The 24,362-nt window shown below is 41.6% G+C and overlaps 3 protein-coding genes across 6 annotated transcripts in view; 1 reads left to right on the forward strand and 2 right to left on the reverse strand.

Moving 5' to 3' along the window:
* Ndufaf7 (NADH:ubiquinone oxidoreductase complex assembly factor 7) overlaps nucleotides 1-4,582 on the reverse strand; it is a 23,169-nt gene extending 18,587 nt beyond the window's left edge. For 2 of the 4 annotated variants that reach the window (XM_027426051.2, XM_027426049.2), the window contains exons 1-5: nucleotides 4,423-4,582; nucleotides 3,998-4,161; nucleotides 2,596-2,676; nucleotides 1,545-1,655; nucleotides 129-342 (exon numbers count right to left, since the gene is read on the reverse strand). In XM_027426051.2, coding sequence (XP_027281852.1) covers nucleotides 129-342; nucleotides 1,545-1,655; nucleotides 2,596-2,676; nucleotides 3,998-4,161; nucleotides 4,423-4,531 — 679 coding nt within the window. In that variant the 5' untranslated portion in view covers nucleotides 4,532-4,582. Of the gene's footprint in view, nucleotides 1-128; nucleotides 343-1,544; nucleotides 1,656-2,595; nucleotides 2,677-3,997; nucleotides 4,162-4,251; nucleotides 4,398-4,422 lie in introns of those variants that run through there. The other 2 variants (XM_027426050.2, XM_027426052.2) reach the window with 2 other exon arrangements.
* Nucleotides 4,544-20,202, forward strand: Cebpz (CCAAT enhancer binding protein zeta). Its single transcript, XM_027426043.2, has 16 exons — nucleotides 4,544-4,751; nucleotides 5,695-7,184; nucleotides 9,660-9,891; nucleotides 10,475-10,661; nucleotides 12,422-12,510; nucleotides 13,103-13,156; nucleotides 13,669-13,771; nucleotides 13,869-13,937; nucleotides 15,071-15,137; nucleotides 15,925-16,025; nucleotides 16,753-16,810; nucleotides 17,045-17,229; nucleotides 18,131-18,217; nucleotides 19,029-19,087; nucleotides 19,180-19,261; nucleotides 19,896-20,202. Exons 1-16 carry the CDS (start codon nucleotides 4,596-4,598, stop codon nucleotides 20,030-20,032), a joined length of 3,156 nt encoding a protein of 1,051 aa, XP_027281844.1. The 5' UTR covers nucleotides 4,544-4,595; the 3' UTR covers nucleotides 20,033-20,202.
* On the reverse strand, nucleotides 18,770-23,774 carry Cebpzos (CEBPZ opposite strand). The gene is made up of 5 exons (XM_027426053.2): nucleotides 23,720-23,774; nucleotides 21,536-21,651; nucleotides 20,764-20,808; nucleotides 20,071-20,155; nucleotides 18,770-18,976 (listed from the first exon to the last, which is right to left on the reverse strand). Exons 2-4 carry the CDS (start codon nucleotides 21,648-21,650, stop codon nucleotides 20,073-20,075), a joined length of 243 nt encoding a protein of 80 aa, XP_027281854.1. The 5' UTR covers nucleotide 21,651; nucleotides 23,720-23,774; the 3' UTR covers nucleotides 18,770-18,976; nucleotides 20,071-20,072.
* Between the last annotated feature and the right edge of the window lie 588 nt (nucleotides 23,775-24,362).

Genomic DNA, 24,362 nt, shown 5'->3' on the forward strand with positions numbered 1-24,362 from the left:
TTTTTGCTAGAAAAGGAAAAGTTAGCTATTCACTTCAAATAAGGGGCTTGGAAGCAGTAACTGTTAAACTGCAGCAAGAAGCTATCACCGCTGTGAGTTCTGAGCCTTTAGTCAATGGAAAGTTATACCTTTAGGAACATCCTTCAGATCTCGGTACCAGGAGATTGGAATCCCAGACTTGGTGACCCCTTTCATGTATACCAGGGATTCAGCATCTCTCTCCAAAGGGAGCTTCTCCTCAGTCAGTGTCAATGCTTGAATCTCACTTAATTTTTGGCTCACCTCTACTAGGTGTATCGAAATGTCACAGGTTTTTAGCACAGACCCAAGCTGACTGAACACCTAAAAGAAAAAGGGAACACTGTGTCTCAGTTACTGTCCTATCTCTGTGACAATAGCCAAGACAACTTCAAAAGGAAAGTGCTAACTGTGGGACTGATTACAGAGGGTGAGTCTGTGACCATTATGGTGGGGGTGGGGTTCCTGGCAGCAGGCAGGCAGACATGATGCTGGAGCAGGCTTATATCTTATCTACAAGTTGGAGGCAGAGAGTGAGAAAGGGCCTGGTGTGGGCTTTGGAAACATCAAACCCACTGCCAAGTGACACACCTGCTCTAACAAGGTCTCCCAATCTTCCAAAACAGTTCTACCAACTGGTGACCAAGCATTCAAATATATAAGCTTATGGGTGCCAATGCACCACACACTGGCAAACATAATGTGTCAAGTGGTCAGGGGTTTCTGACTAATTACCACAACCACTTAGTCGTATCACAAAAGCATTCATTTTAGAAATTTAACCCTGACCCGAGTCGTTCTCCAGTAACATGTAAGAACATACCTACTAGAGGTAATAAATGTCATTTATATACAAAATAAACTACAACATGGCTTCCTAATAACAACTTACTATCAAAAGTGAACAGACTTAGCAGTCACACAGTGTTTCAAATCAAAAGTTTTTTAAATGTTGCCAAGCAGTGGTGGTGCACACCTTTAATCACAGCACTTGAGAGGCAGAGGCAGGTGGATCTCTGTGAGTTCGAGGCCAGCCTGGTCTACAGAGAGAGTTCCAGGACTCCAAAGCTACACAGAGAAACCCTGTCTCAAAAAAAAAAAAAAAAAAAAAAAAAAAAAAGGTCTGGGACATGATGAAACTGTATCCTCAGAACCAAATTAAATGGTACCAGTGACTTGACTGACCCTGGGATTAAAACACATTTTCATTTTCTCTTTGCTACACAACAGTTTCTTACTGTTGTGAACATAGAGGGGGAAAAAGAGAAAATACGTACTTTTTACCCATCTTTTAGCAACTCAAAGGCATAAATAACATCACCCAAGCATTTTTTATTTTTAGCCCCCATTTTTTAAGCTTACAAACAATAAGAAATGAACCATTACATTATTCCAACATTGCATCTTAGCTGACAAATACAAGATTTAGGAAGTAGGGCTGAAAGTCCAGATAGATGAAATTTCCAAACTCAGTCAAAGGCAGAAAGACTACTTACAAGACTTGGAGACAATCTTTTATTACCTACCCTCAAAATATCTCCAGCGAGAGTACCCCGGCCTGGACCCAGCTCCACCAGCTGGAAAGCAGTGCTTTTCCCAGAGGTCATCCATTCACTAACGAACCATATCCCCAGTAGCTGTGACAAGAAAAAACATTAAAGTGTCACAGTGTAAAACTCTACATACATACATACTATAGACCAAAAAGCAAAACATGTACAAATAATTCTGTCTGTTTTTAAATAGGAATAGCTCTCTCTCTCTCTCTCTCTCTCTCTCTCTCTCTCTCTCTCTCACACACACACACACACACACACACACACACACACACACACACACACACACTTCACTGAAATCACACAACACATACACAGCATAGGAAGCTAATTATCAGAAAAGATGCTGTTAAGCCCATTTCCTCTATAAAAGGCACAGGTAAGCAGTCATTTACAGAAAGGTACCTGCATTTGAAAACAAGGACAGAGGAACTACAGTGATGCCATTTTTACTTACTCTCATGACCTACATTATTACACTACACTTAGCTGTAATTAATGTCTCTCAGACCTAGATTCCACTTCTGTTTATGTACAATTTCCTATTTTTAAGTCATCAAAGTTACTTTTAGGGAAATAAATAAACCATGGTTCTGGTTCTTACAGAGAGACCCCACTGTGAGAAGGTTAAGTCACAGCTGTCAGTACCAGAGATCACTGTGTTCTATGTTTCTTTTTCCTTCTCTCCCTTTCCAATCTCATATTGTATATGGTTCTCCACTTCTTAAACCTTTTCTGTCTTCTTTTGTCCTTTACATCTCTCCATTTCTTTTTCTATATTGAAGTCTAGGGTTTTTCAAAAGTTCTCTCCACCATTCCCTCTAAAAGTTTTAAATATTTGATGAATCTCTCTCTCTCTCTCTCTCTCTCTCTCTCTCTCTCTCTCTCTCTCTCTCTCACACACACACACACACACACACACACACACACACACACACACAATTACAGACTAGCATAGCTTGGTCTGCTCTCAAGTATTTACAACATTCATTCCTTTTACAGTCTACACGTTGGTTATTACCTCCCCAAAGATTTGACTTATTTCGGGTGAAGTAATGAAGTCTCCTTTTTCTCCAAGCATATCATGATGCACATAATATCCCTGAGAAAAAGAGGAAATGGAAAAGATTCAGTTTCAACTAAAGCTTTCAAAACTATTCATCCAAAATGTTAATTAATACATACAGTGATATAACTATTTACCAAGGAAATTCTTCTGAAATAGCCAAGATAAAGGCAGTCTTTACTAAATGTTACATGATAGTAGTCATTTTGCAAAACTCATGTGAAATGGCTGTAGCCATGTTCATATCTACACCCCCACCCCCACCCCCCCATCCCCGGAAGTCCAACACAGGAAGACTCTAATCACCCCCCTGAAGCCTCCTCTCCCAAGCTCTTGGCTGTTGGTGATAGGCTGTTTCTTGACCATGGTGCAACTTACATAAATGTGCTTTGTGTCAAAGTCTGTGTGTGTGTGTGTGTGTGTGTGTGTGTGTGTGTGTGTGTGTGTGTGTGTGACAAATCCATTCAATTATATTCCAGTGACTTATGTACTTTTTATATGATTAATGTATCTCAATAAAAAAGTGGGTTTTCTTTTTTTTTAACTGGCCTTGCTTGTCTACTTCAATGCCAAAACGAAACTCTTCCCTTTTTAGTTCTCCTGGCATCCTTATCAGTTAGTTTACTCAATTACATCTTCACTGACCTCTCTTTCCTAAGACTTCCAACCCCAAACTAAACCCAGTGCTTTTTTTTTATATGTCTATAATTACTATGATTAGAAGGTTTAATTATTTTGGGAGAAGACCATGTCTTACTATCTTCATATCCCAAGTTAGACCATACACTTAACTTTCAAAAATGATTCACTGGCCAGACGCTGGTGGCCAGCACCTTTAATCGCAGCACTCGGGAGGCAGAGGCAGGTAGATCTCTATGAGTTTGAGGCCAGCCTGGTCTACAAAGCTACACAGAGAAACCCTATCTCAAAAAACAAAAACAAACAAAACAAAACAAAAAGAATGACTCTCTGGGTCTCAATCAAAGCTTTCTGACAACCAGGCAGTCGGAAAGTGAATCCCAGCACTCAGGAGAGAAAACAGAAAGACCCTTCCTGCAAGTTCAAGGCCAACCAGATATGTACAGCGTTTCCTTCCAGCAGGGAAATGACAATCTCCTCAGAAAAATATCTCTAACTCACGAAATTCCAACCATTCTGTCACACCTAAACAACACAGAAATTTGTCTTGGCCTCTTTATTGGCACTGCCCTTGAATTAACGCAGCCTGATCCTGATCAACTGACAGATTAAACTACATCCCAAGGATTTCGGAGATTACTCATCCTCTGCCGGCCCTCAGGACCTTGGAGCTCCTCTGTGCACACACCCTCCGTGGCTCGCGCTCCCCTGCGTTTACCTTGGCTGGGTTGGTCAAAACCTCCTTCATGTACTCGGCCACAGAGATGGGGCCTGTAGACTTTATTTTATACATAAGATGCCGCAGCATCGGCGTCACCCGGTTGCTTTCTGCCGGCTCATTCCCGGAGCTGAAGCATTTCCCTCTCCAAATACAGGGGATGCCTGAAAAGCACGATTAAGCACCCGCGTTAGAAATCTCCGTTTCATTCACACGCGCGAGCTTGCAAGAGCTTGCAAGGCAGCCTTGCTCACCACTGACTTCGCCCGGGTGTCTGAACCCGGTGCATTGCGCCCACGACTACCCCACGGCCAAGCCTCTCGGTGGGCCAGCTTCCAGCTGCAGCCCCAGAAAACAGCCGACGAACCGAGGTGCCACGCCACACGGTTCCCATGGAGACAAGATTCTGCTGCGAGGACTCTTACCCACACGGGCCACTCCGCGTCTCACCAAAGCGTTCATTCCCAACCACGACCGGACCAGGCTCCGCCCTGGGGGCGGAGACGAAGGATATGCGTCCTGACAAGCCCACATAAGCGGAAGTGCGTCGCTGGAAGAGGAAGTGGGTTGCGGGCTGCGCGCGCGTGTTCTGCCAGCAATGTCGGCGGACCGGGAACCTTTAGCGTTCCATGACAAACAGCCCAGGCGTCCCAAAGCGGTGACAGAAGATCCGGAGGAGGCAGACGAGGAGGAGAGCGATGAGGCCGAGAATGGCTTCTCTCTGGAGGAGGTGTTGCGCCTCGGGGGCACCAAGGTAACGGCCGCAGGCTCCGGGGAGTGTGAGACCCGCAGCCCAACCTCCCGCGCTGTTAGCCGCTCTTGGGCGGAATAAAACCGATGGAGACGAGCTTGTTCTTAGCGTGGCACAAGCCTCACGCCCCGATATCGGGACGGAGAAAACTAACTACCGCTCCCTACCTCGTGGGCATGGCTTGAACGCTCGTGCCTGTCCGAGCTGAACCCGCCGTGTTAAAAGGGAAACAGATGCCTTGTAAGTTGGATTGAAGCTGCCAAAGGACCTGCGGGTTTACAGTAGCTTTCTTTTTTTTTTTTTTTTTTTTTGGTTTTTCAAGACAGGGTTTCTCTGTGGCTTTGGAGGCTGTCCTGGCACTCGCTTTGGAGACCAGGCTGCCTCGAACTCACAGAGATCCGCCTGCCTCTGCCTCCCGAGTGCTGGGATTAAAGGCGTGCGCCGCCACCGCCCGGCTACGGTAGCTTTCTATAAAAGTGCCTTTTCCTACCTACACTTCCTAGTGACGTGTTTTTGTTTGTTATCGGAGGGGGTACTGCATGTGTGTTGGTGCTCGTGTGTCAAAGGACAACTTCCTGGACTCGATTAGAGAATCTCCCTTACGTGGGTTCCGGGGATCGAACCCAAGTTGCCAGGCTTGCTACGCAAAGACTTGACCCAGTGGATGAGCCACCTCCTGCCCACTCAGAGCCTTTTATCTTTGCTCACCTGATATGTAACAAATGCATGTATCATTGCGATTTTCACTGGGTTTCTGTGGCTGCCCACTTCAGCGTCTTTCCATATCTTGAAGATGTGGTTTTTTTCCCTATAGTGTACATATCCTCAGCACATTTTCATACTGGATATCTGTGACTTTCCCAGGCAATAATTCAAATGTAATGATTTTCAAAGATGAAGTTCTGGGTTTATGATAATGGTTTTTAACTATTTTATGTTTCTGCAGCAAGATTACCTTATGCTGGCTGCTTTGGATGAAAATGAGGAAGTGGTGGATGGAGGCAAAAAAGGAACAATTGATGACCTTCAGCAAGGCGAATTGGAGGCATTCATTCAAAATCTGAATTTGGCCAAATATGCAAACAACTTAATTGAAGAAGATGAACCAGATAAAAAAGAAAATATTAAAAAAGAAGCAAAAATACTGAAGGTAGAAAATAAAAAGCAAAAAGCTACAGAAAGTAAAAGTGCATCCGAAAAGAAGGTGAAAAATAAGACTGTACCAGAACAGCCTTCTGACGGCAATACCATCCCCAAATCAAAGAAAGATAAACAGCCCGATGTGTTCGAATTTCTTGAGAGACAAACGTTGTTACTCAGGCCTGGAGGCAAGTGGTATGACATGGAATACAGCAACGAATACTCTTCAGAGCCCCAGCCTCGGGATGTAGTGTCTAAATACAAAGCCCTGGCTCACAAGCTTTATGAGCATGAAGTCAGCTTATTCAAAAATAAAACAAATAATCAAAAAGGAGGCTCTTCCACCTGGATGAAGACAATTGTGTCATCAGGGACACTGGGTGACAGGATGGCAGCCATGATTCTTCTGATCCAGGATGATGCTGTTCACACACTCCAGTTTGTAGAAATCCTGTTGAACCTTGTTAAAAAGAAGGGCAGCAAGCAGCAGTGCCTCATGGCTTTGGATACCTTCAAGGAGTTACTCATTACAGACCTTCTGCCAGACAGTCGGAAGCTACGGGTCTTCAGCCAGCATCCTTTTCACAAACTGGAAGAGTTGTCCAGCGGCAACAAGGACTCAAGAGATAGAAGACTCATACTGTGGTATTACGAACACCAACTGAAACACTTAGTAGCGGAATTTGTGCAGGTCCTAGAAACTTTAAGTCACGATTCCTTGGTAACCACTAAAACCCGAGCCCTGGTAGCTGCTCATGAGCTTCTCTGTGATAAGCCTGAGGAGGAAAAGGCTCTTCTTATGCAGGTGGTGAACAAGCTGGGAGACCCTCAGAACAAAATCGCCACGAAAGCTTCCCACCTGTTAGAAGTGTTACTGCGGAAGCATCCCAATATGAAAGGAGTTGTGTGTGGAGAAATAGAAAGGCTTCTCTTTCGCTCCAACATCAGCTCCAAAGCTCAGTATTATGCAATTTGCTTTTTAAACCAAATGGTCCTCTCCCATGAAGAAAGTGAGTTGGCTAACAAATTAATAACTCTTTATTTTTGCTTCTTTCGGACTTGTATCAAGAAAAAAGACATTGAATCAAAAATGCTCAGTGCCATTTTAACAGGAGTGAACAGGGCATATCCTTATTCTCAGATAGGTGACGACAAAGTGAGGGAGCAGGTGGACACTTTATTCAAAGTGTTGCATGTTGTAAATTTTAATACTAGTGTGCAGGCTTTAATGCTACTTTTCCAAGTCATGAATTCTCAACAGACAATATCTGATCGGTATTATACAGCACTATACAGGTAAGTGCATAGCACTGGGATGTACGAATGTGCGGAAGCTTGTTGTGCTGCGGTACATGCTGTATAGGGCAAAAGGAAGAGAGAGGATGTGTGTGTATGTGTGTGTGTGTATAGAGAGAGTGTGTGTGTGTGTGTGTGTGTGTGTGTATAGAGAGAGGGTGTGTGTGTGTATGTATATATATATATATATAGAGAGAGAGAGAGGGGGGTGTATGTGTGTATATATATAGAGAGAGAGTGTGTGTGTGTGTATAGAGAGAGAGAGGGTGTGTGTGTGTGTATAGAGAGAGAGAGGGTGTGTGTGTGTATGTATATATATATAGAGAGAGGGGGGGGGTGTATGTGTGTATATATATAGAGAGAGAGGGGGTGTGTGTGTATGGTGTTTGTGTATAGAGAGAGTGTGTATATGATGTGTGTGTGTATATATAGATAGTGTGTATATGGTGTGATATATAGAGAGTGTGTGTGTATAGAGAGTATGTGTATATGGTGGGTGTGTGTGTGTGTGTGTGTGTGTGTGTATATATATCTCACATATGAAGCCCCTCCCCAGCAACTGAATATTCACCGACTTTTGAGCAGTTGGGACTCCTGACACCTGTTTCAAGACTTAACTTTGCTTAATTCGTTTTAAGTCTTTTGGGATAGTAAAGGACTAGAACAGGGGTGTAACTGAAATTCCCTTTCCCCTCCTGTTCTTCATACAGCTGTTGAGTAATTCATTCAGCAAGTGGGTTTTGAGTGTGCTTCATCTGCCCTTGCCCTGTGTGTGTAAGATACGGCACCATGGATAGAAATCCCACCCCTGGAGACCCTTACTAGATGTGTGCTAGAGAGTGGGTATTATGGAGGGTCAGATTTCGGGGAGGGGGGGTTGTTTTGGTTTGTTATGCTGTTTTAGCCTTTAGATTAAGATTTTGTTTGGCGAATACAACTGCCCTGTGACTCATCAGTTTCTAACAGTGTAAGCACTTGGGAACTGCCTTACATATGCCAGCAAGCTGTCTTGGGGAACTTATCTATCCATTCTTTCTTTTCTTTTTTCTTTTTTGAGATAGGTTCTCACTGTATACCTTGACTGCCCTGGAACTCACAGAGACGTGCCTGCCTCTGCCTCCTGAGTCCTAGGATTAAGGGGGTGTTCTACCACACCTGCCTTTAATTTTTTTTTTTTATAGTTACACATATGTATCTAACTTTCGAAGGAAAATGTAAAGTAGTGGTTATTAGTTTAGACTTAAGCCACACTTAGCATGATCTAAATCTTAACCAGTAGTTTGCCATGTAAGATTGATTAGTAGCATGCAGAGACATGCACCTGTCTCCTGGCCTGTTCCTCAGATTAGAAAGCATCTCCAAAGTCACAGCTAGTGAATGGCAGAGCTGGCCCCTTATGGAGAAAAGCTCTAGGGGCCTGGATAAGGTGTTTACCAGCAACCCTGCCAACTTGAGTTCAGTCCCCAAGACCCACTCGGTGAAAACTGACAACTCCCACAGGGTGTCTTCTGACTTCAAAGGGCATACACACCAATAAATAAATAAAGTTATAGTTTAAAAAAAAACTTTTAAGTGGAAAGCTTTATCTGGAATAGTTAATGAAGACTTAGTACATGATTGATTGGACTCATCATTTAAGGAGACAATACAAGGATGCCTGGGACAGAGCAATCCCAGTTCCATTGGACTTTGGGAGAAAAGGCAGGAAAGTTGAGGAGTCAGATTTTAGGAAACCAAAAAGTATAAATGTAAGATTGAGGGAATACTAGAAGAACCAATTTTAGGTGCTGTGGACCTGCAGAGAGCATTCTGGATAGGGGATGGTGTGTATGAAAGGGAAACCTGTGATCCATTGGATCACGTTCTCATAAGGACTCCCAGTTTCCTTTGTCACTGCATATAGGAGGTCTTCACTGCAACCATATGAGGAGACTGCCTCTGGTCATCTAGAAGAAGAGTCGACACAGACAGAAACTCAGACTGTCTTATCTACTGCTTTGTCTTTATTGTTTTGTTAGCACCTAGCTGGTCTTGAATTCCTTGCTATGGAATTCAGGGTAGCCTAGAACTCCATGACAGCTGCCTGCCTCTGCCTTCCAAGAACTGATTTAAAGCAGATTGAATGGGTATCAGTTTTTATTATTTGACTTCTGTGTAGCCTTTCTGGTGGGGCTCTGAATTGATATAAAAACTACACTGTTACACCCTGTTTTATAAAAGAACTAGAGGAGAGAAAAGTCACAAATGGATCTTATCTGATGACTTCTTGCCTATTGCATTCTTTCACTTGGTGTCATTGTTGATTTGCATTTTATCTGAGAAGGCAGAAATCAGTAGTCTCTTCTAATATATGTAGGAAATTTGTCCCTAACAAAGATGAGATTGTTAGAATTGGTTGTGGAGTCTTTAAACTGTCTACTGCATGTAAATGAAGATGATCTTATGAATGAATATTGACGGTGGTTTCTGTTACAGAAAGATGTTGGATCCAGGGTTGATGGCATGTTCGAAGCAAGCGATGTTTCTTAACCTTGTCTACAAGTCTCTGAAAACGGACGTCGTGTTGCGCCGGGTGAAGGCCTTTGTGAAGAGGTTACTTCAGGTTACTTGCACACAGATGCCGCCATTCATCTGTGGAGCGTTGTATCTTGTGTCGGAAATCCTTAAAGCAAAACCAGATTTAAGAAGCCAACTAGATGATCATCCGGTATGCTTTTTACTGCTTCTTGATCCTAGTGGGTGCTGGCACATGGGGTGGTTTTTCTCTGCTTTACGAACAGTAACTTAATTTCTCTGGAGCTTGTTAAGAGTGATTTTTGAGCTGGATAGAGCTGGATTTCACTGTCTGGTGTACAGCTAGCTAGGTGGCAGGTTGCTTGACTTCTCTATTTATTACATAATAAACCCCACTATAGTAGAAATTGCAGTCATATGAGGTAGTTACAGGTGATTATAGATCGGGTAGTTTTTTTTCCGCCCTGTTTCCTCAGTTGCCAAATGGAAATTAATAGTAGTAACACTTGCCCCTGTTAAAACACAGCTTATGTTTTAGGGCTCAGTTCTAAAATCTCCTGGTTCAGAACGTGGCTCTGTTATGTTTAGAAAGAAAGAATATAATCTTGCTTTTCATTATGAGTAGTATTCGGGACCTTGATTGGTTTTACTTGATTGGTATTTTCATATTTGACAAGAACTGCAGTAACTGAGTGTTCTGAAACTGCACTACATAAATGAATACAGGCTTTTTTGCAGCTCCCATTGACTAATAGTCCTTGATCTGTTTTCCTTAGGAATCTGATGAAGAAAACTTTGTTGACGTGAGAGATGACAGTGACATAGAAAAGTTCACTGATGCAGACAAAGAAACGGCAGTAGAGGAGATAAAGGAAGTCGGGGCAGAAGACACGGTGACTACAAGCAGCACAAAAGCTGAGAAACCCAAGACTGCTTCCTGGGTGCACTTTGACAACCTGAAGGGTAAGGGGCTTTGACTTGGTCCTTGAACTTTTAAATGAAGGAATAAGTTTCCTCTTTCATCTTCATAGTAGAGTGTGTGCGCGCATGTGCAAACAGGACAGTGCTGGAGGTGGGCTTTGGCTGTGCTGAGCAAGCATTAGACCTACATTTGCAACCATAAAATTTTAAAGGTAGGGAATCACAGATGATCCTTATTAGCAGAAGTATACGTTTTAAATAAATCTTGGAAATCAGAGAAGATGCCTTTGAGAACTATGGAAATTAGGTGAAAAAAACATGAAATGCTAGATGCACTGTGAATCTTTCTTTCGGTTTTAAATAGGAGTTTATGCCTCATGGAAGCACTCTAGTCAGAGCATGTGGAGACACCCACATGTGGCTCACGTGACATTTGATTTCTGAATGGAACTGATTTGATCCAATCTCTATGACCCTTCTCGATTTTTGTGTGACCATCATATTCACCCTTTGCAGTTTCTTAAAGGAAAGTTTTGCTGTAAATGTTTTATTTTCTGTGTCTGTGTATTTAGCCTAATATGTCCGTGCACACACATGCCTGGTGACCAGAAAGTGAGAGAAGAGCCCTGAATCCCCTGGAACTGGAGTTACAGGCAGTTTTGAGCCACCATGTGGGTGCTGGGAATCGAACCCAGGTCCTCTGGAAGTGTAGCTAGTGCTCTTAACTGCTGAGCCACCTCTCAAACCTCTTAAAGCAAGTTTTTATGATAGAAGACTTTCTGGGCAATAGAAGCCTTAAGTGACTTCTGTCTGCTCACACACCAGAGGAAGAGAAGTCTGTTAATAGGGTATTAGAACCAAGAGAAAGCTTAGGGATGCACTCTTTGTATCTGAGGCCAGAAAGGAAAGAACACTAGCCTTGGACTGAAGAAAACAGTGCCACCCATGTCTTCAGATTTCTTTTTGGACTCATGGCTAAAGTAATTCAGCTTTAAATTTCCATCCGGGTAGATTCAAGAGAATGCTGGTTGTTGTCAGGAAGGGTCTTCTAAGGATTTGCCTATCCAGGAGGATGGCCAGCGTGGGTTAGGACTACACAGTTAATGGTGTATTTCAAAAATCTTGCTTAAAATGTTCATTTCTGAGGCCAGTGAGATAACTCACCAAGGAAGGGGAAAGGCACCTGCTCCCACCCTCATGGCCAGAGTTCAGTTCAGGGACCCACATTTTGGATGGAAGGAGACCTGGCTCTTAAATTATTTTCTCATCTCCACGTGCAGCCTGGTGGCACTTGCACACTCACACCCACATGTACACACGCATGCACGCACTTAATAAGTAAAGGTAGAATGGAAAGTTTTAATCTCTTATTTCTGGGTTTCTGCAAATATGCAAATCTGTTTCAAGAAAAAAAATTCCTGAATGTAATTTCATGGCAAGGAATTGGAAAACTACAGCTCTAGAGTATGCTACACTTACTCCTGTAGGTTTTTTATTTCTATCTTACCATTTATGACTTGTTTTCTTAGCACTTTCTCTGGCTGCTTGAAAACTGATGAAGAGATTGATCATTCTGCATTTGGGGCCAGTATGTTGCAAAGTTTTTTCAGGAAAAATATTTAAAGAGCAGACATCAAGATAAATTGTTTAAGGGACTTTGTGTTTTAAACCTAGGATTGGATTACTGAACTACTAACAATTTTGAAGATTAGGTCTGTCTGAAAACATTCGTTAATTGTGATAGTTTGAAGTGTCTCTTTCAACTAGGAATTTAAAGCATTTCAAAAATACTTTGTTCCTAGGTGGCAAGCAGTTAAAAACATATGATCCATTCAGTAGAAATCCTTTGTTCTGTGGAGCTGAAAATACAAGCCTTTGGGAGCTCAGAAAGGTAAAATCATTTCTTCTACCTATTGTTTGTGGCATGTAATCTTGCTTTCATGGCTTATAACACATTGAAACTTCTTGCAAATAATGGAGTTAATATGAAATTACATGTAGGCAAAAATATAATGTATGTTTATTTTACAGAAACTTTTGTGCATGTAAATAAAAATATCAAACCTGGCTTACAAATAAGAACATAGATTGTTGCATGTAGCTACTAAGTTATTTTGCAAGTGAAGAAGAAGAATTGGGTTTCTAAAAGCCTTCCTATGGACCCAGGACCTCTGTAAATGCATCCATCAGGTGCTGTCAACTGCTGAGCTGTCTCTACAGCTCCTGGATTTAATTTAAGTGAACTATAAACATTTAAAATTTTCCTGTTTAAATCTCTAGTAAAATAAATATAAAAATAACCCACTTAGCTGGAAGTTCTTAAAATCACAGATTTTAAGTGTACATGTGGTTTGGAAACCAGAATATTTGAGGATCACTTTTCTATATATTAAGATTCAGTTCTCTAGATTTTTCTCAAACAACTTGTAATTTTGCTAACAATTGACCTTAGAAATGATGACATTCACATTTCTCTTCTATAGTTATCTGAGCATTTCCACCCTTCTGTGGCCCTTTTTGCCAAGACTATCCTTGAGGTAAGTCTAAAACACTCCTAAAACTATGTAAGTATTTTAGTTTTTGATCATCAGAAGTTGATGGCACAGTTTTTCCAACATCTGGAATCTGATATTTTGGCCATTATTGGGGATCAGTGACTTGTTTTCTCCTTCTGAGAGGAATGGTTACGGCACACCAGCAAACAGCAGCTGCCTGGTACACACTGGCTCTTCTGAGGAAGGCTGCTCCCTCCTCTGATTCCTGGGATTACTTTTTCAGTGTTTGGTTCTCAGAATGTTACATAGTCTCCATTATAAATACTACCTATAAAATTACCAATTACCAGTGCATGATAAAAATGTGTGTGCATTTGTGTTTAGTGTGTTAGTATGGTGTACATGAGAAGACTATTTGAAGGGTTAGTCACTGTTCATATGTGCCTCACATGCGATGTAACAGCAGCTTATGCCTTTCCTGTTTTTCATATTTGGGTAGATGGGTTATTTTTTTATTAAATACATAAATCCTCCACCATTTTCCCACCTTTCAGGGGAATTTTATTCAGTATTCAGGGGACCCGCTACAGGATTTCACACTAATGAGATTCTTGGATCGATTTGTATACCGAAATCCAAAGCTACACAAAGGCAAAGGTATGCTTCTATTTAATAACTTTTTGGTTTTCATTGCTGGGATTTAGTGAATAAATGAACATACAACTACATTAGATTGTCATGATTTACATTTCAGAAAATACGGACAGCGTTGTGATGCAGCCAAAAAGGAAACATTTTATAGAGGATGTCCGTAGCCTTGCTGGTAAGCACAGAGCCTGGGCAGTCCGTAACCTTGCTGGTAAGCACGGAGCCTGGGCAGCTGAAAGCAAAAGACAGCGCAGCACAAATTATATTCTTTGACCCACTTTATCATAATAAAAATTTCAAGCATATCCAGAGTAAATAAGATTATGGACCCTCTGGCAACCATCCCCAGCTTTGGCAGTTCAGGCCATCTAAGACCTAACCCTGGCTGAGGAAGACAAAGATGCACAGCTGACTTCTTCACACAGCATCATTGTCTGTAGGTAGTGTCCTCCTGTGCATGTGTTTGGTACCAATCTTCTCTGTTCAGAGAGGACATCTCTTCACATGCTATGGCCCAGCTTCATCTTGCTCAGAAATTAGAAGTAAGTTGGAAGTTCTAGTTATCTCCACCTAACCTCCCAGATATCCAGAAATGTCAATAGTATTACTCAGAGGTAATTAGAATTGTAAGCCAAATCTTTAAATCAAGTCAGAAATTTTAGTTCCCTAGAAGAAAAGCTAATATCCTTGAATTCTTTGTTTTCCTCAGGAATAAGTAAAATTATGAAAAGTTCTGTTGATGATGACATCCTGTTTTTAGAATTACAAGCCTTATTGTACTTTTCTTCTGAGACAGCCAGATTATGCTATAATTCTGTGTAGAGACAGGAAGATCAGGAGTTCGGGTCATTCTCATTACTACACTAAGTTTAAGGCTAGCCTGGGCTACAAAAGACCCTGTCTGAAAAACAAAACAAGAAGTAGGGTTGGGGTTAGCAACTTCAGATAACTTCAGCTCTAGGGAGATCCAACACCTGTGACTACTGCAGACCTGCAATCACACACACATGTATAAGTAAATCTTTCAAATAATTTCTGTTTCTCTTGAAGCTTTCCTAGAGTGCAGTTGGAGAACAATAAGAGAACCCGTTCCTCAGCTGTGCTTATGTCCTGTCTGCTCTTCTCTACAGACAGCCAAGTCTGGGGTGTTGAGACTTGTCCACACACTTGCAGACATGCCTTCACACTGCTATACCTCTTTCTGCCGTTGTCTTGTTTAAGATTTCAAAACTGCCAGTGTGTTAGATGTAGTCCAAGAGCTTGAGTGGCACGGGGAAGTGGTCATAATCAAATGTTTCATTTCTATAGTGAATAGTAAAGAGTTCCTTGCAAAAGAAGAAAGCCAGATCCCAGTGGATGAAGTGTTTTTCTACAGGTAAGATACTTAGTACAGCATCCTTGGGGACTGTCCAAATGTTTATATTTGATACAATGCTTTGTTAATATTAGACTATTTTGAAAAGATAAGTTATGTGTCCATTTCTTTTTTGAAGGAAATTTAAATTACTAATTCTGCTACTCAATATTTTAATGAAATTTGTCAGCTTGAGGACTTTAATAATGTAGTATATAAATTTTGGTTTCTGAATCTGACTTTGTGGAACTTCAGGTGTTTATTTGTTTGGAAACTGTATATTGCACAAGCTGGTCTTCAACTGGTGGTCCCTTCCAGATTTAAGGATTATTAGCATGTGCTACCATGCCTGAATTATTTTTTTTAATTAAGTAGTGATTATTTTTTTATTAACATTTTTTTTAGATTTATTTATTATGTATACAGTATCTGTCTGTATGCCCACAGGCTAGAAGAGGGTGCCAGATCTCATTACAGATTGTGAGCCACCATGTGGTTGCTGGGAATTGAACTCAGGTCCTCTGGAAGAACAGCCAATGCTCTTAACCTCTGAGCCATCTCTCCAGCCCCTTAAGTAGTGATTCTTTTGTAGTCTTTATCTGTGTTGGTTTAATATAGTAGTAACTCAGAAATAACTTGTTTAGACCACGATTCTTCAAGCAGAGTTACTGAAGTTTATTTTATTGTTTGTGGTTTTTTATATTAAATACAAATTTTACTCATTTGAGTGTCCAGTAACACACTTTCAGAGTTATAATTTGTCTCTAGTCATAAATTATACACATATGTAATATGTGTTTTATTATAGGTATTATAAGAAAGTTGCTGTTGTTAAAGAGAAACAGAAACGCAACGAAGATGAAGATAGCATAGAAGATGTTGATGATAAAGAATTTGAAAAAATGATTGGTAATTTGATTTTGTTGACTCAATTTGTAAAGTTATTGCTGTTAATAGAGTATAAGCTGGGTGTTGGTGGCACACGCCTTTAATCCCAGCACTCGGGAGGCAGAGGCAGGCGGAATTCGGTGAGTTCGAGGCCAGCCTGGTCTCCAGAGCGAGTGCCAGGATAGGCTCCAAGGCTACACAGAGAAATCCTGTCTCAAAAAAAAAAAAAATATAGAACATTAGTGGTAAAGGTGAACTTAGTTTTTAGAAACCATTGGTCCATAGATTATAGTGGAAGATTGAGAAATAGCATGTAGTAACTTGCTCATATTTGTTCTAGAAAAATACATTATTCTGTGTTGAACAATGTAAGAAAATTCTATTGGCAAGAAGTGTGTCATTCGTAAGACCAAGTCTCTGATGGGACAGAACCTGTTTATTGTTCATAGTCTCCTATTTCTGTTAGTAGCAATGGTCTGCTGTTTTGTTTTCTTCTTCATAATCCATAGAGCTTGGGAGTTTTTAATTACATCCTACATTTAGTAAAACATAAACACTGAAGTTGTTGTTCTTCATTTTAGAGATTTCATGGAGCTTATAGGTCTGTGTAAGACACACCACAAGTAGCCCTACTGACATTATTCTGCTATTGTGAACCCCTGACCCCTGCCTTACAGTTGATGGGGTATGATGTGTATCCCTCTTGTCCTTTGCTAGCTCTTATAATGTGTATATTGTTCTCGGGCAGACATATTTGAAGATGATAACTGCTTCACACCTGGGAAGGATGATATTGATTTTGCCAGGTAAAACTCAATCTTTTCTTTCCTGTTTTCCCGGTATTTCCCAAATTAGGCATCAGAACAGGAGACCATAGAAACTATGTGATCCACAAGGCTTGGGACTTTTATTTTTGACCTTTAGAATGCTTTGAACAGTCTGCAGTTCTTTTACATAGTTAATTAACAGTGTATCTTAGTCTCCTGAGCACACTTTAGAAACCACTGCCTTCCTTTACTAGTTTGGAGTTTGTTTTCCAGCAATATGAAAAAAACAAAAGGAGCCAAGGAGAACTTGGAAGATTCAGGGAGTAGTGATGATGAGCTTGGTGACCTTGATGATGACGAAGTTTCTTTAGGAAGTATGAATGATGAAGACTTTGACATTGATGAAGATGGAGGAACATTCATGGATGTGTCAGACGAAGAAATTGAAGATGGTCCAGGTACACATTTAAAAATACATAAACCACCAGGTGTGATGACACAAAACAAGCAGAGGCAAGCAGATCTCTGTGAGTTTGAGGCCAGCCTGTCCACAGAACTAGTCCCAGAATAGCCAAGGCTACACAGAGTAACCCTGTCTCAAAAAACCAAAAGCAAATAAAATAAAAATAAACCACAAATTAATAGCTTTCTTGCTAATTCCTAGACTAGTTCTTAAAGTATGTTTTTATATCCAAAGTATGACACATGTGTCAGTGTTGGACTTTAATTTTAATTAAAAATGTCATTCTATATCAGATTCAGTTGAACTGTCATGTAGCCTGTCTTTAATATTAGTGTAAGGGGCTGGTGGTGTAGTTCAGTAGTAGAGTGCTTCCGAGAATGCATGAGGTCCTGTTTGGAGCCTCAGCTCTACCAAAGAAGAAGAGGAAGAGTGATGAGCTTTTACCCACCAGAAAGCCAGTATTCATATAGTCTTATAGCACAGGTGGAAAAGATGAGTAATGTAAACTACAAATGATAAGGGAGCAACCACAGTCATGTGTTTGGACTGTTACTTGCCTCTTGTCCTTTCACTACCCTCTAGTGTGCAACTGCTTTGCCTCTTGCTTCTACTGGACCTCAGCAGCAAATGTTTCTTATTTATGCAAGTGTTTAAGTATTTGGCCCTATTAGTGGTCATTGAGTAAATTATGTTCTTGCAAACTAAACCACGTACTCTCAAGAGGCTGCAGCATCCTGTATCCTTCAGGCCCATTCTGTTAGGATTGCAGGACTGTGAACCCACATGGAACAGACATATCAGACCTTATGGTTGCACTAGACTGTAGCATACATTGAATTGGTATTTTCCAGGCTTGTTTTTAAAATGGCTTAATAATAAACTTTTTTGGGTAACAGAATTTGATGAAGTCAGCTCCAAAGCTAATACTAAGAAAAGCAAGAGAAAGAGTGAAGATAATATTGATTTTGCTGGGTCGTTTCAAGGTATGAAAATGCATTTAATATCTTCAAACCATAGCATCTGCCACATGAAACCTATTTTAGGGAACCTATTTTGGGAAATACATGTTTAAAAGTTGGTTTGATACCATTTAAAGTATTTTTTTCTTAAAGTATCAGTCTTCAGGCACCTTCCACCTTGTGTTTGAGACAAAGGTCTCTCGTAGGCTTGGAATTTCACCACGTAGGCCAGGCTGGCTGTTTCATGAGCTCCTAGGCAACGGCCTGTCTGCCTCCTGTCTCGCCATCTGAGACTGCAGCCATGGCACTAGGTTCTTACAAGGGTTCTGGAGATCTGGACCGTGATCGTCACACTTGTAAGGCTAGTGTGCTGATTAACCCGTCTCCCCAGCCAAGAAAGGTTTTTAACATGAAACTGTTTCTCACATGCTTCCTTGGTTTTGTTCCAAGTCCCTTCCTCTCACATTTAAGTCTCCAGATCTTTTCAGTCGTGTTTATAGAGTCCAGTGGCGTGTGAGCTCTGACCACTCTACCACTGTAGCTTTCTTGAAATGTTTAGATTCAGTACTATAGGTGAACTTTTACAGTAGCATAAACAAAAGTTTATTGATAACACAATAAACATACTTCAGTCAGCTTTTTCAAGCTCAAAGAATAAAACTTGAATTATAATTTATATTTTGCTTCACGTATTACAAACTCCATCCATGTCAGCTGTGGAAATTTGATCCTGGGGGATACTGTTGGTTTCTTGTGAGGATAAATTCTGAACAGCAACCAAATCTGGAAAATAGGCACATACTTTAATTAACCCACACACAATGCTTGTTTTTAGGAGCACAGAAGAAAAGGAAAAGCTTTGATAACTCCAGCCTGTTTGTCTCTGCTGAGGAGGTAATACACCAGCTAAGAGAGTAGCCTTTACATTCTCCTCCAGTTTTCTCATGGCCTTCCTCACCCTTCCTTTTTTTTTTTTTTCTTTTAAGTTTGGCCATCTGTTGGATGAAAACATGGGATCCAAGTTTGATAATCTTGGCATGAACGCCATGGCTAACAAAGATAATGCAAGTAAGTAAGCTGGTTTTCCCCCCAGTGGGGTCTGATGTAGCCCAGGCTTCTTCCTTAAGCTTACTATGTAGCCAGGCTGGCCTTGAAATCTTCATCCTCCACCTCTCAAGCACTAGGATTACAAGTGTGCACTACCAGGTCACCTTGAAATTGTCACCAAGTTTTTTAAATGGTATTTCCTTGTAGATGTCCTTAAATGGCAGAAAACTGGCTTGTCACAGAGTAAGACATTTTAAACCACACTTAACTACAGACTCAATTTTTTTCCTTGGAGAGTCAGTCTGTTTTTTTGACTTGGCTAAATATTTACTCTTATATACTTGAAGACCTTTTTAAGTATTTCCAATGGTATTAGTATCCATTCTTTCATAAAAATAGAAAAGAAAAATCTTTTCAGTATAAATCCTTCTGTATTCTTTCATTTGTAAAATGAAAATATCTTAGAAAATAAAGGAGAGCAACCAACAGTGGGTGGGAGACCACGGGCCACGTGGCCTGCAGTTGCAGTCACCCTCAGGAGGGCTTTGGAAGTCAGTCTACAGTGGGTGGGAGGCCTGCAGTTGCAGTCACGCCCAGGAGGGCTTTGGAAGTCAGTCTACAGTGGCATAGACTCATCTGTCCTCTCACCTCAAAGGTTTCAAACAGCTCAAGTGGGAAGCTGAGCGTGATGATTGGCTACACAACAGAGATGTGAAAAGTATCATCAAGAAGAAGAAAAATTTCAAAAAGAAGATGAAAATCCCTCAAAAATCCAGAAAGCAAAGGAAATGAGCCCTTTGGAGTTAATAATAAATTAAGATTCTACTCACCCTTAATTTTTGCTATCCAACCATTTTTCTTGATCTTTCTCTCTAATTCCATACATTCCAGACTTTTCAGTGGATTTGTAATAAACTATAGAAACAAAATGCTGTCATTTATAAAATCATGCAAAAGTTAAACTTAACATTGAAAAAATTCTTCCAGATTGCTACATAATAAAATGAAAAGGGCTCCATATTCAAGCACAAGTTCCTAACATTGTTGAGCTATTTGTTTGAGCACCTGCTAGGTGCTCTGCTTAGGTAAGTGTGATGTCAGCTTGTTCAACCCTCAACCGTCATGAGATAGGCATTTGATTTCCATAGAGAAACAGTATGCCTGGGAAAACGTCTTTTACAACAGTAACCTAAGCCATGGTTGTGTCCATCACCACCTTACTCTTCATTCTGGAATTTATGTTCTTAACCCCTGAAAGAATTAAGGCTCCCGCTTGCAGGTTGGGGGCCAATAACTCAGTGATAGACATCTTCCCCAGCATTTGTAAAGCCTGGGGTTTGGTCAACAGAAGTAATAAGAATTAAACCAAGTGCTAACTGCTCTCATCTAAGTAATTAGGAGTACTTAGGAGGCAACTAGTGTTGGAAACTGATAACAAAAGTCATTTAGTCCCGAACTGTAAAAATACCACAGCTTTTTATAGGCTATTTTGCACTTGAGTTTTTACTTGAAGAAAAACATACCTTCCAAAATGAAGGGAAATGTCTTGCTCATTGTTTGCCTGAAATCTGATGTTAAAAAAATCATATTAACATATTGAGCCACAATTTAGATATCAATGTCTGTTAGAATTTTGTATTAAGGTCCCTTTGCTAATCTAAGAACTAAGTCTTGTAGGATAGGATATAAATTGCATTCATCTTAAAATGCAGCCTTATACTCTATTTCCTTATGAACATCCAGCAGCACCTGGGAACAGTGTCCTAATGAAGTATTTTGAGGAAGACAAACGACAAGCTTTAAAGACAAGTTACTGCCCCAGGGCTGTTCCCTGCTTTAGTTGGAGAAGCAAGTAGTAGGAATTGCTATCTTCAAAGCTGAGAGCTGTAATACAAAATTTAACAAAGTATTACACTGTATTCAGCAACAGTTGGGGAAATGGTTTCAGTGCCTGCTGCTAACGCTGAGAAATAGTTCTGTGATGTGAGGTCAGTGTTAGCTCTTCCCAGGAATATCAAACAAGTAAGTACAATGCAGGCCAAACTGCCTCCATTCAATTCTGCAGAGTCAGAACAGGGCCAATTGTTCTACTCTTCCCCAGTAAAATCCAGGCTCTTAGTCTGCAAGTCAGAAGTGAGTCACCTACTCTACAATAACCAATACCTTGCCCTCCCCCTGCTCTACACATAAAAATGTCTAATGGCTTCAAAGCCATTAGAAGCATTTTGCCCAGAAATGCAACTAACATTTACTACATGCCCAGCTAGAAAATATTAACTACTGAACTGTGTTTACCTTGGCTGGAGTTCATCTTTTGAAACAAAAAATAAGCTCCAAAAACACCCAGAAGTTCAGCGACTAAAACTCCTTTAAAGATCTTCCTTGCCAGCGGTTCCATGGTTCGAGCCATCCTAAATTTAATAGCACAAATGAGCATGTTTAAACTTCCGTGGCCTTATCTATAAAGAACTCCATTCCCAGATTAAGTGCTTTCTGTATGAGACCCAAAGTTGCAAGTATTTAGTGTTCCTACATAAGTTTCCAATCTCCATGCCTTAGGAGTGATAAACCAGGAACCCAAGACAGGGAAAAGCACAGAAATTCTGAGAAGACTTACACCTTTTTTGCAAAGCAAAAATGGAGGAACTGAGGGTTTTTAGTGTCTGATACAGAATGGGGAAGTAGGTTAGATGAACTTTTTAGCTGACCTAAGAATTAAAATACAACCTAATAATAGGAACAGCATTTGAAGACCTCTTTGGAAACTGCCCTACAAGAGGAAGGTTATTTTGTTAAATGGCACCACAGTTCATGCCTTTCCCTGATGGGCTGGAAACTAAACAATGAACTACTCAGGTCGGGTCCCTTAGGCACGTCTCTTCTGATTGATGGAACTTCAACTATAGGGTCCCCAAAGGAGTGCACATCCCTAACCCTGCAGTCGACTTCCCACCCCCCAGATTTTGACTCAGCAAGACTAGAGTGGGCACCCCAGTAATCTGCCCCTTTGAAGTCATTCCAGTTTCTATACAAGACTCCAGCCGAGGATGGAGTAGCTGGCTGGGTGGTGCCCCAGTAAATGCCAAAACTACAATAACTGAAATCCTCCTTCCTTCCCCATATAGAAAAGTGTGAGCTTTTAGCATGAGTCCTGAGTTCAGTCTCCAACACTCAAAGACAGGTATCTTTGAAGAAAGGTATACAGCAATTAAGAATCTGACTTGCTAAATATATGAAATGTAGCCCGGTTTTTACCCTGCTTCCCTATAACCTCAAATCAAGAAGAAAAAAAGTACCATTAATATTTTCATCTCTATCTGTATTTTCCCACTGTCCTCGATACTGAGATGGGCTGTTGGATAATGTCCATAGTCCGCTTCTGTTGTATAACGTCAGCCTAGTGTTGTATAATGTATAATGTCCATAGTCACCCTATGTTGTATAATGTCCATCTGCCTTTGCCTCCCTTTCAAGGTGCCTAAGTGTGACGGTAACTGAATACTGTCGGGATTAACTTTGGACTATGTTACCAAGTGTCCCTCCTCCAACGTTCCTTTTTCATTTTAATAATGGGATTACTCAGGAACCAAAAGACTTAAACTTTATTACTCTCATTTTAAAAACAAAGCAAATAAATTCACATATAACTGGGGGTAGGGCAGGAAGAACAGCTGTCTTCTCTATTCCAGTACTCTGCATCATTGACAGTCATGTTCAGTACAAGTTCTCAGGGTTGTTTTTAATGTTCCAGGGCTGGGGCGAGGAGAGGGCACATCTGCCCGTAACCTTCCACAGCTTAATCGGAGCAAAATCTTTTCTGAATGGAAGAAAGAGATGCTAAGGTTTCAAACAGTTCAAATAGCGCTATGTAATGCAACATTTACGAGAGAGAGACATAGAGACAGAGACAGAGAGAGAGAGAGAGAGAGAGAGAGAGAGAGAGAGAGAGAGAGAGAGAGAGAAGTGTTACATTCCAAGGCCCTGAGCTTCTGAAGGGTTCTACTTAATAATAAAGCCCGTTAGTCACCAGGGGCACTCCTGTCAAGACAAGGTGTTCCAGGGAGACCAAGGACTACCGGGCCTTCTTAAACAGGCTGAAAGGCAGGTGCAGCAGACCTGCATGTCCTCCATAGTTGGCCCGGAGTAAGGGAAGCCGGCCGGGTGCAGGCGATGCAGCCCGCGCGTCCTCCAGGGTGGACTCGGGTTAAGGGCAGCGGGAGGCCGGCCGAGCGGCGCTGGGACCTGGGGCTGCTGCCCGAGGCGGCTTCGACGGCGAGCGCCCGGCTCTACGCGGAGTCCAGGTCCCAGCAGGCGCCACGACGCTCGGCGCCCCGGAAACGCTCGCAGCTGCCCCGCGACCCTGCGCCAGCGGGACAGTCTCGTTCGAATGCTCTCCCCAACCCAAGAATGACCCCACGCGACCCCAAGCGACCCCACGCTGGAGACCCGACCGCGCTGGATACATAGCCAGGTCCTTACCTGATGTCCGCGCACTCCACGCACTCCACGCACTCCGACGCCGCACGCACGCACGCACGCAGCACGGTCACAGCGCCACGCCCCCCAAGTTTAGCCCCGCCCCCCAGAGGATCCTGCTCAGGCTACACTGCTTGATATGACCCTGGCATAAAAGCTGTAGGAAGCTGCTTATTTTACAGATAAGGTTATCCTGCCCTCGGGCACACTCAAGAAAAAGAAAGAATTCACATTTGAACCCAGGACGCTGTCTCCAAATCCTGCTCTTGGATTCTTTCCCCAACTCTAAACCCAAAGTGTGTCAGAGGAAAAGCAACACCCCATCACCTAGGACTAACCAGAAATGTGGGACCCTCAGTCAGGATCTGCTCTTTAGTCAGATCCCTGAACAATCCATTTGCACTTTAAAGTTGAGAAGCGCTGCACCTAGTTACTGCCTAATAAGCGAGAAGAAGACAGACCCAGGGAAGCAGAGAGAAGAGAATAGGAATACCAGTCAGGGGACGCGTGCATGACAGAGCCCCAAATGCCAAACTAGAGCTACTTTCATGACAATGTGGTTTGATGCTAAGGCTGCCCAACCTAGGAAGCTATGAATGCGGTCCAACAAAATCCTCGGTGTAAAACATGATGAGAACTTTCGCGA

Source organism: Cricetulus griseus, chromosome 7 (assembly GCF_003668045.3).
Source record: "Cricetulus griseus strain 17A/GY chromosome 7, alternate assembly CriGri-PICRH-1.0, whole genome shotgun sequence".
NCBI classification, from domain to species: Eukaryota; Metazoa; Chordata; class Mammalia; order Rodentia; family Cricetidae; genus Cricetulus; species Cricetulus griseus.